At 39.3% G+C, this 15,499-nt stretch overlaps 1 protein-coding gene and 1 non-coding gene across 2 annotated transcripts; one reads left to right on the top strand and one right to left on the bottom strand.

Annotated features, from left to right (window-relative positions):
• The first annotated feature begins 3,617 nt into the window (after positions 1–3,617).
• On the top strand, positions 3,618–5,021 carry LOC122638615. The gene is made up of 3 exons (XM_043831473.1): positions 3,618–4,298; positions 4,411–4,614; positions 4,752–5,021. The coding sequence occupies exons 1-3, from the start codon at positions 3,618–3,620 to the stop codon at positions 5,019–5,021; spliced, it is 1,155 nt and encodes a 384-aa protein (XP_043687408.1).
• Positions 5,022–9,933: 4,912 nt separating this feature from the next.
• TRNAS-AGA lies at positions 9,934–10,015 on the bottom strand. The gene has a single exon. It is a non-coding gene; the product is annotated as a tRNA-Ser (tRNA).
• Between the last annotated feature and the right edge of the window lie 5,484 nt (positions 10,016–15,499).

Below are 15,499 nucleotides of genomic sequence, written 5' to 3'. Positions count from 1 at the left end.
CAAAATTCATTGGATTTGAAAAGTAAAATAAAAATTACGTTTAAAAAAAAAAACATAGTTATTAAATATGTTAAGAAATTTAAGTAATTTTATACAATCATGTTGAATAATAACCAAAAACAAAAAAAAAAAAAAATTAGGGGCAAACTTGTCTTATATGGGCCAATCAATATTGATATTGCTAACCACCAATCCCAATAAAAAAACCTATACATATCAGGGATTAAATAGTATAAAAACCTAATTTTTTTTAGGAAAACCAAGGGCAAACGTGGATCCATGCTGATACAGACATATCCATATTGATGTCACGGAAACCGATATAGTTCGATACCAATACCTTTACCTATGTACGTTAATCGGTCACACAACACATGGTGTGCCTGCACCCATACACGATTGTGTGCCAAATGACTGGTGCACCCCTGGTCATTTTTGCCTTTCCAGAGGGTGCACCGGTCATTTCGTGCGACGCTGTGTTTGGGCACAGGTTCAGGCTGTGCTGAACGACCAAGTGGCATTCCTTTTCCCTACTTGTATACATGCTGAAAAGCCTGAGATTCTCTTTTGAGTCTTTGTTTCTTTGATGCATTTGAAGATTGAGAGCTCGGTTTGTTAATATTTCTCAAAAATGAATTGTTTCAGTTTCAAACCCTAAACCATTTGGGGAAGATGAGGGCAAATTGATCATTTTATTCTTTAATTTTGATGGGTTTTCATCAGAAGGACATTTTGATCATTAGATTCCTGAAACTAACATCTAACGTCCCAAGTTAACGGACTGAACTAAAATGTTATAGTGTTTTGAAAGTAGGAGGAAGTTTGCAATTAGAAAAATTATAAAGAGCATTTGGACAAATGGGCATTTTCAGGGAGGGCATTTGTTAAAAACCCTTTCTTATTTCTAATAATTCTCACGTCGTCTCTGTGAGTCCCTCTGGAGATCGCAGCGTTGTCTTCATGGCCCACCCGACCCTCGTGGGTACACTGGTACTGCATACTTCCATCCCTTCCAAAATGAAAAGATGGGTTCAAAAAATCTTGTTATTTTTAGGGGGGCCCATCAAAATCCACGGCGTTGGCGGTTTGGTCACGCGAATCGGATTTTGTTACTCTTATTAGCTTCCACCTTCAACTCTTTGCTCCCGGCATCATTGTCTTCTTCTGCCTACAAAACCTTAAACACCTCAGTGCTCCCTCTTTTTTTACCCTATTTTTTCTAATGGGAAAAGTTCTGTGAGGCTTCAGGTGAGGAGGACCGTACATTAGCACCCTTTTCTCTCTCTCTCTCTCCTCATCATTCAAAATGTTTTGACTGCCATTTTATGTACAAAACTATTGTGTTGCATCTCTTTGGTGCACTCTTTTATGTCATTTGTTCCAAAATTTTTTTTTTGTTTTTTAATATAATATAGAGGGAGAGGGTTCCCTACGATACCACTGTGGGTAGGATCATAGACACGGTAGTGAAAAATAATGAAATCTGACACTCGGGTATTTTATTTATCGTCGGGTGAGGCAATTTAAATGTCTATCATTTGTTGTCGCTAGCACTCTACTGCACCTCTGTGTTCCGTTGGTGTTGTGATCCCTTGCAACTATCGCATCCCAACTCCCACTTATACTAGGCACCGACTATGGCTTCCCCTCTCGACTCCTCCTCCCTTAGCCTTGCACCATTCTCCATCTGCTTCCCCTCCTCCTGACTTCTCCCCTCCTCTTCCCCTCACCTGGACCTGCACCATCCTCTTCCCCCCCCTTTCAGTTATCCCTCTTTGTCTCCCCTCCCCCTCACTTGCAACTCCCCCACCCCCACCTCCCTCCCCGGGAAAGGGAGATGGGGAGCCAGAGAAGGCGAGGGAGTGGGAGATCTGGAGGGGAAAGAACGGGGGAGTGGGGGGAGTCGAAGATGAAGAAAAATAGGAGAGAGAAGGAGAGGGTACTATTGCAATGGCGGTGGTGGATGAGAGTTATGTAATTACAACAGAAATGAATGACTGAGATGCCTTTTGTCCCGGCCGATGGTTAATAAAGTGTTACGAGTACGATATTCCATCACACCACACTGGCCCACTAGTGTATAAATCATTTTCTAATATTATTATTAATTTTTTAAAGCAAGAGATCTCGACTTGGTCCCATAATCTCTATACAAGTGTCTAGGCCAATGGATGAGCACACCTAGGTATTTATCTAGAGGGGTAAAAGTGTCTTTTCATAGTACCCCGTGAGAGGACATAGAAAACACCACCGGGTAGAGATCTTTTTTCCTTTTAGAAAATGAATGAATCATTTTCCAAAAGAAGAAGAGAGAAATAGGAAGGCTTTCAAGTGTCAAGGCAGTAGTTGTTGTTTAGCCTTTTATACATCCATAGCACCACTCACACCACTAATAAGAAGGAAACCCATGGAGTCAGCTTTTCTAAGTTGCCTTATATATACAGACATTTATTACTGGGCCTATACCATAGGGGATCCTCACATTAATGGCCAAATCTTAGATTTAAAAGGTTAGCACTGGCGCACGAACCAGGGGATGCCTCGGCCCTCAAGCCTGAGTTTTACAATTTTGATCCATTAATGGTGTGATCCCCTCCTAGGCTGGATTGCCACATCATCATCTACATGTAGAAATTCATATTAATTCTTATTTTTTGTCCTACATATACCTATTATATTAGGCATTAAATAATTTTTGAGACCCACAATGGCCTGACCAAAAATGTACGTGAGCCCCTGAGTTATACATTCTTAATATTGTAACACTTCCCTTCACGTATAGCTTCGATATACATAACTTTCTACATGGACAAACAATTAAAAATGGATAATAAAGGGACCTGGACTCTAATGTATTAGGGGACTTAGACTCTAAAATATATTGGATGCATTAGTTGGAGAGAACTCCCGATGTGAAACTACAACTATACAACTTCCAACATTTCAACATCCACAGTAGACCTAACTCACCGTATTGTAATTTGTAAGGTCGCTTATTGAGTCACCGTATAGATTATAGTGGAGACGAGAGAAAGTATATGTTCATTCCCTTCGGTAAAGGAAATGGAATGGAAAATTTCAAACTTTAGAAAGAAACTTTTGTAATCATGGCCTCACATGAATATGTTACAAATTCCAAATCATATTCATATTTGATAATAATAACTCACTTTATATTGTATCTGAATTCCTGAAAAGTATCTTACCCAAAAAAAAAAAAAATCATGAAAAATAAAATAAAAATTACATCTAAACAAGTAGTTAGTAAATATGATAAGAAATCTCAATAATTTATACAAATCATGTTGAATAATTATTACCATTAATGTTTTTGAGATTTAAAAATTCACTTCCCTTTCCTTTACTAGAGAAATATTTTTGGAAAATAATTAATTATTTGGTATATTTATTTAATAAAAAATTTCCTTTTGTCTTCATTTCCTCTCGCTCTCTCTCTCTCTGTGCTGAGGTGTTAAAGAATGTAGGCGTGTCTATATAGATGGCACAACCAAATGCCTTCATGAAGCTTTTAGCATTTCTCTTGGCTTTTAGCTATCCTCTCTTCTCTCTCATCTAAAACCCCCTACTTCTCTCTCTCTCTCTCTCTCTCTGTGTCAATGGCGAATTCATTTCTGCCATGGAATGGTTGTATGGAGATGAGTGGAGCAGCTGGAGCAGGAGGATTTAGTGTTGGAGATCGTGAAAGTAAGTTTCCAAATGAGCAGCAGGAGAGGGGGCATGAGATTGTGAAACAAAGAGTACGGAAGAGCGGGAAATCAAGCGGTTCTGTGCCGAAGAAACCGCCTCAAAGAGGACTGGGAGTGGCGCAGCTAGAACGGTTGAGGCTTCAGGAGCGCTGGAAGAAGATCACCGAGTTCGACAATGCTCAACGAGCACCTCGCAACATCCATGATCATCAGTTCCTCCACCATCAATATCAATTCCCATTACCTTTCGCCGATCATCAGAATGGGGTTTCTGTTCCATACTCAAGGTTCAGTACTCCTGTCAACTTTGGAGGATTCACTAGTCATGATAGCCATTCTAACTCGCAGCCTTCCCTTCTTCATCCGTCCAGGTTCTCCAATGGCGCTTTCTCAGCGACTCCCGGAACTCCCGTTGGCGCCCGATCTATGTTTCCCGATCATTGTCAGATGGATCGGCTGAGGGTAGCCGCTAAGGAACCGAGGTTTCAGAGCGGGAATCTACATCTGTACGAGACTAGTAAAGAGCTCTCTTCAACCCAAACCCAAAACCAAACGATGCATTGCTTGTCTGATCAGTGTGACATCTGTAAGGTGCGGTGCTGCTTCTCAGTAGCTAGGGTTTCCATGCTTCCCCAATTGTAAAAAACCTTTTAAATCTTTTAAAAATGCTTTTTCGTTTTTATTAAATATTAATTTGTTGCAGAAGAAGCACATCCATGGCGGAAATCTAGGGTCTAACTATAACGTAGGGCCAAGAAAATATCCTGACACAATGCTGTCTATCGGAGACAAACGCGATTATCTCGGTTGGAATCTGAGAACCAACAGGTCCATCAATGGTGAGCAGCAACAAGATATCGGCGTGAATGTGAATCCGGCCACTTTTTCAGCACCCGGCGTTCATGAGGTTTCTTCTTCTTCTTGTCACTATTATTATTCTCTTTCTTTCCATTTCAATGTAATTAATTCAGTCCTTTCCGTTTGCCTTGAATTAATATTAACAAATCTTATATGTGATGGATGATACACTGATGCTGGTGACAGCAAGAAGAAGAAGCCTCAGAGATTCATCCTCGGGGAAAGGCTGTGGGAGGAAGCAGCGTATTGGAGTACCAGTTTTTCCCAAAGAAAGTTGACCCAAATAGTGTCAACCACAGTAGCAGCAGCAGCAGCAGCTACTGCAACAATGGATCTGGTGGTTGCTCTTACTATTATACTGACTTCTTCAATACTGGAGTTGCTGCAGCGGGTGAAGCTTCTGCTACGACTGATACTACTAATTCGCTTGATTTGTCCCTCAAACTTTCCTTGTAGAACCAGAAAGCAACTTTAAAACCTTTCCATTTCTTCCTTTTTCATCTTTTTAATTCCTCTCTCCTCCTGTCCTGAATCCTCATCTGCCTCCCTTGTATCTCTGTAACTAGCTAGCAACTGAACCAAAGCCAAGCTCTGGCTTTTGGATTGGGTTTTCTTGTGAAATATTAAAACCAGAGTTTAGATTCAGAGACCAAATCTGTATTCAGTTCTAAATCGTATTAAATTGCTTTACACCATTAGTCTGCTACAAATCTGAGTCCCAAATGAAATTTCATATGTGGGTCCCATTTTGATAAGTAAATTTGATGGTTGCAGAACTTTGGATCTTAATCTTAAGCTTCTTTCAATTTGTATGGTCTTTTTGGATTCTTGAGCAGTCCTATAGAGTCTGCCATGGAATTACGTTTCCTTTTAATTAATTAGCACAATTTATGTGCTTCATTCCATGGACTTTCAATCAAACTTCTCTCTTAACGATCATCTGTGGAATTCTCTTAATAAGTGGGAAACATATTTAGATATCTTTGGTAATGGTGTGTAGATTCGGATTTTCTTTACTGTATTTTATTTGTATTGAGACCAGATGATAATCTAGTCAATCCACAGTCCTACTTTGAAGGAACCTGAGAAATACCACAAATCATAGATATGAAAACCTATATCATTTCCTTAGGAATGTTCCATTAACGATTCATAGATTCAACATCTATTATTTAAGAGATTTGAGTGGATAAAAAGATTATGGTGGTTTCTTAGTGTTAACAAAACAACGTCTAGAAGTGACGATTTGCAGAAGAAAACGAAAATTAGAGAAGACACACAACGTACAACACAAAGGATTTACGTGGTTCACCCCCAAGATGAGAAGCTACGTCTATGACCGAACAACAGAACAGATTTCACTATCTTTGAAATGTTACAAACCCTCAGATATAGCCCTCCCAGAGATAAAAATATTATATAGAAAAGCCCTAATCTAGAAAGTACAGAAATACCCCCAAACCCAAAAATTGCCAAACCGATCAGGATCGTACCAAAATCAAACTTCACCAATAACACTCAGTTCAACATGTTGAGTGACATGGAATTTGAGTTTCAATAACCGTATTGAATTTGCATCAGGACCACCAGATCGATCATAATCCAATCAATTGACAAAACCATTCACAAAATCAACATTTTTTTTCTCTTTTGGATTGGATGTTGGAACCAAATCATAATCCAATTAACTGATAGTCCAAGCATAAATCAATATAAAAACAAGGGAGATGTTTCCCCATACAGTTAGAATGGGAGGAATCTTCCAAGCCACACCAATCATGACTTGAAAAGTATATAGTTTCGTCAACAAGAAGGCCCACATGGTTAGGGAAGAGAAGTAGTGTTGGTATGAATCCCACATGGTCAGAATGAGACAGGGCATGGAAAAGGAACCTACATTGTGGGAATGAAGAGCTTTTCCGCTAAAAAACAGTCATACAACATAAATATCTTGCATATTGCCTCAGTTTAGGAAGTGGAGGAGGTGGTGATGGTGGTGGTGGTGGTGGTGATGGCAGTGGCGGCATTGAGGTGGTGGTTGAAGTTGCATTAGAGGTGGTGGTGGTGCGGTGAAGGTGGTGGTTTCATGCGTGTTTTTGTCCCAATTTTCTGTTTCTGTTTTTTGTTTTGCACAATTTTTTTATGTTTATCAAAACACCCACAAAATTGTTTTTTACATCTGACTCGTTTAAAAAAAATTGAAAAATAAACCGGGTGACACATACAAGATTTGTTCTATTTTTGTTCCAAAAAACCACAGAAACACCAGAAACAAGCTTTTAGAATGTTGCCTTACAGAGCCTTTAGTTTCTCACATGCAATGCCATCTTTCTTTATGACAAAAAGTCAGCATATGAGAAAATTCTCTTTAGATGAATAGTTTGGCTACAAATCAATTAATTTAGATACAAAGATTTAAGGGGAAAATGTGGTAGAACAGGAAGGCTTCGTTTGGTTGCAAGGGAAGCCAAGTGAAAATTTATTTTTTTGACCCCTGTGAAATAAAAAAACCCATACATGTTGATGATGCCTCTGTGTGCATTCTCATTTGTCTTCACACTGGTGCAAAGCTACACAACGAAGCAACGATCTTTTATCCTTAAAAATTTTAAATAACTTATAAAATCAAGTTAAGTATTGATTAATTAATACAAAACTATTATTTTATGTTTGAAAATTTTCACTTCCCTTCCCTCTATTTTCCCTAATGGCCAAATGGATCAATCTATAGGTAATCAATCTAGAGAAATACTAGCTAGCAGCCAAGTACTATGAAGTGGTAGAGATTTGAAACTTTATGAACCACCCCTCGTAACACAAATATCAATTTAATGGATTAACCATTAAAACAGATTTAAAGCTAGCAAGAAATTCAAGTATTGAAAGCTGGGCAAAGATGACTTTTTTACTATTTATGGCAGAGCTGAAAATCAAAAGCATCACTTTTGATTGATTTAAAAGAAGAAAAAGAAACACCAAAGTGGATGGAGGCTTCAAGTTACTTATCTTGAGTTAGTTCTATCTTTAATGGCCTGGAACACAAGGGAGGTATCTCTGCCATTACTCTTTTAAGGAAGTGAAGGACCTCACTGGCTATGTGAGAAAACTCTTCAAAAAGGGTCATAAGCATACCTCTCTTTTGAAGTTGGATTGGAATCAATTTACTGATGGATCTCATCATTCATTCCATTTCTATGTCAATTATATGTTCTTTCATGTGATGCTGGAATCACAGTATCTCTACCCAAGAGGAAAAGATAGAGGAAAGAGTTAAACAAATAGTCTCTCTCTCTCTCTTCTCTCTTTCTCTTTGTGTGTTTTCTAGCTCAGAATAGTAAGGGCTGTAACCTGTGAAAGGAGGAGGAAGGACCAAAAATGGAAAGGAAATAGCTAGGGTTAGGGTTACTAGTAGTTTAAACTGAAGTACTGGTAGTAGTAGTAGCTGAAAAGCGAGACATGGTCAGTGATAGCTTTTTGAACTGTGCACTTTGATTGGATGCTCAGTTAACACCAGCCTTTGCTAGAAGGGAAGAGAAGCAGCCTTTTTGATCTCTTTTCACTTTTCAATTCTTACCTTTTTCTTTTGAAATTAGAGTTTAGATACCAAAGGGGTTCCTCTTCCTTGAGTGAATGGTTTTAGGTATCGGGTATCTGCTGGATCGGTGTCAGGTATCAGATCGGATACAGTTGGAATAGGTATAGTATTAGTCACACACACACACACACACACACATATATATATATATATATATATGGTGTTTTTGCCCACAAAGATACTGATATTTGAGTGTATTTTGATAATTATACCTTTTGTCCTTCTTTTTCATACCGTTCACCAAACTTGTATCGGTCAGGTATCCTTTTCGAGTCCAATCCAACGTTTAAATGTTATGACTTTAGAGGTTCTTTCTTTATTGTGGATGAAAAGAAACTTGATCGTGCTTCGGATAAAATTTTCATACATTCTTCTCACAATAAAGGGTCAAAATGACCCAAATGCCCCCTTTTCTATTTGACACATTGTAACCCCTCCCTACTATATGCGGCTGTGCATGAAAATCATATTGCTACTTTCACTATTGTTTATAAGTGGAAGAGATCCAACTTTACCGGCCAATTTATAACAATTGTAATGGATTAGTAACAACGGCAAGGGCCATCCAGCTAAGGATATATCCTCTCCATTCACTGGAGAAAACTGGCTATGAGAAAGTAGAGGGGAGGAGGGCGTGGCATGTGGGGTCAAATGGGTGAATGTGGGGTTGGGCCCCTCCAAGTTTTGTCTCAGCAGTCCTCTTCTATGCATGGTCTAAGTTCATGGTATCGGTCTAGACTGATCCGATACTGATCTAAATCGGCATGTATCAATTGGGAGTGGACAATTTTGCCCTTGTTTTGCTTCAAATATGAGATCGGCTAAAATTTGTATCGATGGTTGCCAATACTGATATGATCAGCCGATACAACCGATTTGAGACCCCCAATACCTCAAACCATGCTCTCATGGTCATCCTAATAACTAAATGATGAACAGGGGAACCGATATGATCATAGCCACCATATATCGGAGATGTACACTACTCCTACAGTTGGGAGTAGATGCAAGGCATAATGTACAAAAGCCATGTACAGAATTAAGTATAGATTTAAGATTCAGATTAATGAGTAAATTAATGACTAAACCGCAGCATATTTAGTCTATATTTGATATGCATTCTTGGAAGATAAAAATAACTATTTTTTATCATTTGTAAATAGAATATCGACCTAGAATGCATACCAAACGCAACCTAAGAGACTACTGCTACACTTTTTCTCAGCTACTTTGCAAATATAAATAAAAAATAAGAACTTAAAAAATTGGTAAAGCATTTAAATTTAAATTCATAGAGGGCAGGATTCGAACCTAAGTGGGAAAAGCCCATATGATTTCTAGTCATGCAGTCATGCCCAATAACCACTCCGGCAAATCCACTTCATATTCTTAAAATGAATTCTAGGTCGATTTTGAATTTTTGAACGATAAAAACAACAAATTTTTTTTTTTTGGAGACAGGAGGGGTATCCGGCCTTAGGCCGACTAAATCCCCCCCTGGGCTCATACATGACCCCCGCACCATGCACAAATCAAGAGCTTCTGGGCCCTAGTGAGCCTCAAGCGGGAGGCCTTAAGAAATTATGCAGCAGCAAAGGTTTGATCACGAGACCTCGCTTCCTGAGGCGGAGTCTCATGTCCCCTTCAAGAGACTACTACTGCACTTTTTTTTACCAAAAAAACAGAAGAAAACCTTTTGTCAGCTAAAATTCCTATTTCCTTTCCAATCATCACAACACCCAAAAATATGGGAATAGCATTCAAAATTAAATCCGTGGACGGCAGGATTCGAACCTGCGCGGGCAAAGCCCACATGATTTCTAGTCATGCCCGATAACCACTCCGGCACGTCCACTTCATATTGTATTCATCATTGTTTTTGTAAAAGTCAATTAATCTCAGAAATCGAACGCACAATTCTCTTATTAAGGTGCTATGCATGTAGTTGTGGGCAAGGTTCAAAATCCAGGTATCGGACTCAGTATCGGTTATGACCAAAACATTTCTGGATCGGGATCGAATCGGTAAAAAAACCCCCAAAATCGTTTTTTTATGGATCGGGTCATGTATTGGCCAGAGTTGATGGGTGTTGTGATCTCGGGATTGGATCGGTAAAAAACCCCCCCAAAATCGTTTTTTATGGATCGGGTTATGTATCGACAAGAGTTGGTGGGTGTTGTGATCTCGAGATTGGATCGACCGATATTATCTGGATTAGATCGGTTGGTTCGGTCAGTATCGGTCAAGTTAATATAAAAAATAAAAGAAAAAAACTTAAAAACATTTAAAAAAATTAAAAAATATTTAGTCGGATTGGCCGATCCAACCGAGTTGGTTGATCCAGGGAACGATCTAGTCGAACCTTGCTATACTGGTCTAATCTCAGGATCGGCCTCGATCGATACCAATCTGATCCAAGATTACGAACCATGGTTGTGGGTGTATACAAGGCCAAAACACAATATAGGATTCAATAAGTCCATGACTTGGTAGAACTTATCCTTAAAAGCTAGAAATTAAGGAGGTGATCCCTAAGTAGTTATAAATCTCTATATGTGGCTATTCACATCCAATGTGGGATCATTATTTCTGCCTTCGGCGTGGAACCCCAATAAATCTCAGCCAATCCCAATACTTATGTTATACAAGACTAGACCAAACACGTAGAAAGAAGCATGGGGGAAGAACAAGAACTATGATCTCTATTACCATGTTTGATTTCAACCCAAAAGCTCGAATTGTTAGGTGGAAGGATCATGGTTAGCAAAAAACGGAGACTTATGGTACGGGTTTTAAACGGAGCAAAACGTCGAGCAGTACAATAAAAAAAGAGTCGGTATGAATTTTAAATGCGTAGTTTTTAAAACAACGGGACCAAAAAAATGGTAGTATACTGATATAAATTGAGAGATTATTTATTACGTGAATTCATGCATCTAATATTTAAAACAACTATAACATCCAACATTAATGCATATATATTCCACAATCATTATAAGTTTCAAGAAAAATAATAATAAGGGATAAATATGGAATGAAAGGGATTGTAGTTTTTGCATAGGGAATTGTTTCAGCATAAGCAACTGATTCGATATAATTATAATTTAATTAGAACACGTATGAAATGAAAGTACGAGTCTTATGCTCCTTTATCGGTTTATATTCTATACACGTGATCTGCTTCTTTAGGGGGTTCCCCCCCCCCCCCCCTTGTTATCTTACTTATTAAATGAAAATTTTATTAATATACTGCTATTACAATTGTAGTAACCGTTTTGATTTGGGAACCTCACTTAGAAGTCTCAGGAACTGACATTAGCATGAAGTACATTTTGAATTGGGAACCTCACTTCTTAATGAAGCAATTTTTGTTGATCCCTACGTAGGATAAACGTGACGTTTTTTTTTAATGAACACGAACACATTTAACACATGTGTAAAATGTGGAAGACAAAAATATGTGTTTTTTCTTTTTTCCATTTATTTGAAAGACATACAACAAAATATGTTTAAAACGTTACAAAACAAGAACGAAATTTTAAACGCATTTTTACTAACAATGGGAAGAACAACCAAACATGTAAACCCAAGGTTTCAGACAACCAATACGGACTATAACTCTATAAATACCTAAAAATAGGGTCCACGGTTCACAGTTGTTAGTATATGATAGATAGTAACCATTTACCTGCAAAAAAAATGTTGTAGGATACCATGGCAAGACCATATAAAAAATATAATATATATAGTCGATATGATGAATTTATATCAATTTACCCTTTATGATCTTAACATATTTTATTGATTTAATTACCAATGTAAATCCATTTACCGCAACAGGTTCAGATGCATGCGGGGGGTATTGGGAGGGGTTTTTGGAGAACATACTAAAACCCTATAGGGTTCACAAAAACCCTAGGATGGTGTGTGAATGTTTCAAACACTATAGATTTTAGATATTCCATATCTGAAATCTATTTTGGAGGATATCATGCATCTGTCAAACTATTTTGCTAGTTGTATTGTCACTTATTGTCACGCCTCAATTCCTGTACCACAGGGACACGTGACTGGAGCATACATCTACGCTACACATTCTCACCAGGATCACTAATGCAATATTTAAGCTAACTCAACCACACCACACATGATAGATCAAGAGGATAAGTTGAAATATATACTAACAATACTCGAAGTAGTGGAAGCTATGTTATATAATAGATACATTAACTGTGGCAGTTTATCGAAGGTTCCATTCTATCACACCAAGTTATCGTAAGTTGTCATTCATTCCCATCAGGACTTATGTATTACATAATATCCAAATAATACATCATTCATGACAGGAATCAAAAAGAATAATATCAGTTCCAAAATAAGGCCACTCGGTCCAACATCGCTACTCTCCCTGGTAACACGCTTCGCAGTAGCAATCTGACCCATGCTCCTCTACCTTAGGAGTCCACCAGTCTCCACTACCATCCTCAGGTACCACATAATCTGAGCCACCCAGTTCCATCGTACTTGCATCACCATCTAAAAAGAGGTATCCTCGAGGAATGAGCTCCAATGAGCAAATCAAACCATACAAGCAAGCACAACATGTATGAATGACAAATACTATGATGCATTAATAACTTTTTCACCTAACATCACATTATAAGTCTGGTCTAGTGCTGCTGCAACACCGTAGGTAGCATCCCCGGCCCTCCACCTCTCACACATGGATGGCCTATCCGGCGATATCAAACCTGAGTTGCATAGGGAGTCTGCCGGTCTCGGTCCTATATCGAAATTGCTTGTTTACCCAGTGAACCCTCACAGTTAATCCCACTGCCACGGTTTCGGTCCTACATCGGAATCGCCGTTTTCAGTACTTATATAGGGATCGCTGGTTTTCCCATGGAGGATTATCCAACACATAAACCACTATTGGCAAGGGTCGTAGCATTGAGTGTAGTGTCATCCTAGCCAGCAACATCTAAATGCATAATAGGCGATGTACACACATAGGCCAGAGGTCGAGTCCATAGTTCCTATATCGGCGTCGCTATCCTTTCACACTCTCTAGCTTACACGTACACATACAATTAGTTTAATTACCGATCCCAAGTCCGGCGCACACTTACGATGCTTGGGTCCTATCAATCTCACTCATCTCACAACCATTAGTCATTTCCATATTCCAACTCATAACCATACCTATTCTCAACACACATGCATGTCTCATCATTCAATCACATTTACATTCTCATTCTCAACACACCTATCAGTCTCATCGTTCAATCACATTCTCAACACACAACCATGTTCTCGTTCATAATCTCATCATCATTGAAGATAAAAAATAAATATACAACCTAAGCATCTACATTCAACATGAACAGTTTTACATAATATCATTAACAATATAATCATCATCCCTAATAGCTTCATATCAATAAATCAAGTACATGCATGTAGGGCAATTCACGTAGCAATTGTGTAAAACATTCCAAAACAAGATCAAGTGTCTGATTTCCTCACCTTGGGTAGTTGTCCGATTATCCGATTCACAATCCGAATCTCTAGGTGCCGGCACATGCCCGTGAGTAATCGAGTGCACTAGACACGCATACCTACCTAGGATTAGTTGTCATTTAAGCCCCCAAGAGAAAGAGGACCCAAAAAGGGTTCAAGCCTCCCAAAACAGGTGACCGGTAGGAACAATAAATCCCACGGGCAGGAACAAGCCTTGGGGCTTTCTTCCTGTCCTCCTCCCGGTCCTTTGGCAGTAGCCATCGGTAGGAACAATAGGTCCCCACCGGCAGGAACAACCCAGGAGGTTTCCTGTCAGTCCCTTGGTAGTGCCCATCGACAGGAACAGTAGGTCCCCACCGGCAGGAACAACCCAGGAGGCTTCCTGCCTATCCTTCTGCCACTCCTGTTGTCTTCACCATTCCGAGATTTGTTTTGAAGCCAGGGTTTTGGTTCAAAGGAGGCATACCCCAAGGTCTTATGGGGTTTCCTAGCCATGAGGACCACCTCCATACAAGGGTTAAGGCACGACGCCCTTTTGGGTTTACAAACCCTAACGTTTTCATGGATTCTCAAGCAAGATATGAGAGGGTGAGTATGTGGGGATGTTCCCAGAGGTAGATGGACTCTATTAAAGTCCACATAGGTGGGTTAGTACATAGCCAAGGAAGAATCCCAACAATTCTAAAGAAAAAACCCTAAGTTTACTTATTCTTAGTCTAGGTGCAATAATGGTCTTGATCCTTAAATGAGAATGAAAACAAGGACATCATAGGTTCATTTAACCTTTCAAAAGAACATTAAAACCTTCCATTAATGGTTCTCCCATGTAGGTTGGTGGGACACCATTAATGGTAGGACATCATCTACATTCAAATCCAAGAAAATAGATGGAGGGGAAGGGATCAAAATAAGGAAGATGAACTCACCAAGGCAAGGTGAGCTAAGGTGGTTCCCTCCTTCTTCCCTTCTTTCTCTCTTCTCAAATCGATTTGGGGATTCTAAAATGTGGAGTGAATAGTGGTCTTAGCCTTATTTGCTCCATATGGCCACTAGGGCATGTTTGGTTGTGTCCTAGGTTCTTAGGTCCAATTAGTTGGGGCTTGTTTGGCTGAGCCTTAGCCTAAGGTCCTATTCTAAGTCATTGGGCCTTTTGACCCACTTAGGCCGATGGTCTAGATTCTGGGTTTTAAAGGAGAAAGGCCCAAAGGTTTTAGGTTTCAATTTAATGTAAGTGGGATGGCTATGCCTCATAACTAAGGTAATCGTATTTACTCATACATTCACTATTCATATTAAAATATAAGATATGTGAATAGTAATTCACCTCACGCATCCAGAGACAGTGCCGGGAATAGTCCCCTCTCTTCTACGCAGTCTTCACACATACATACAACGGGATCATCCTCAAAAGCGGGTCTCGGGTATCTTCTCCTACTTGCTTCCGTCTACTCGCTAACATAAGGTGGGTAATCGACGAATCTACCACAGTCCATAAATCTACCCCACATCCAATTTATGAACCTTTCCTCGACAACGTCTCCCGACGCTCGGTCAATGATCTTGAATGTTGGTTTGACAGTGGCGATCCATAGTTCGATAGTGTAGGCGGCCGTCCAAGCTACACTACATTCACAAAGTTTTAAATTAGTACGGGTTTTAAGCACAGATATAATACTTATGTTCCAAAGGAGATTAACAGCTTGGCTAACTCCCTGGCAAGGAGGGCCCTATCGGTGACGTGTACGATGGTGTGGCCTATTTCCGATCTATGGTTCCAAGATCTTTGTTTATCTCAGTCATGAGTTTCTCATGTTATCCT

The sequence above is a fragment of the Telopea speciosissima genome, chromosome 9 (genome assembly GCF_018873765.1).
Source record: "Telopea speciosissima isolate NSW1024214 ecotype Mountain lineage chromosome 9, Tspe_v1, whole genome shotgun sequence".
In the NCBI taxonomy this organism is placed as follows: domain Eukaryota; kingdom Viridiplantae; phylum Streptophyta; class Magnoliopsida; order Proteales; family Proteaceae; genus Telopea; species Telopea speciosissima.
Note: the sequence above shows the minus strand (reverse complement) of the source record. Positions and strands in the feature narration are given on the sequence as shown.

Bases quoted from the DNA above. Each gene is read 5' to 3' on its own strand.
- LOC122638615 (XM_043831473.1), top strand. From the start codon at position 3,618: ATGGCGAATTCATTTCTGCCATGGAATGGTTGTATGGAGATGAGTGGA. The intron at 4,299-4,410 runs GTGCGGTGCTGC...AATTTGTTGCAG, and splicing joins ATCAGTGTGACATCTGTAAG to AAGAAGCACATCCATGGCGG. The intron at 4,615-4,751 runs GTTTCTTCTTCT...TGCTGGTGACAG, and splicing joins CAGCACCCGGCGTTCATGAG to CAAGAAGAAGAAGCCTCAGA.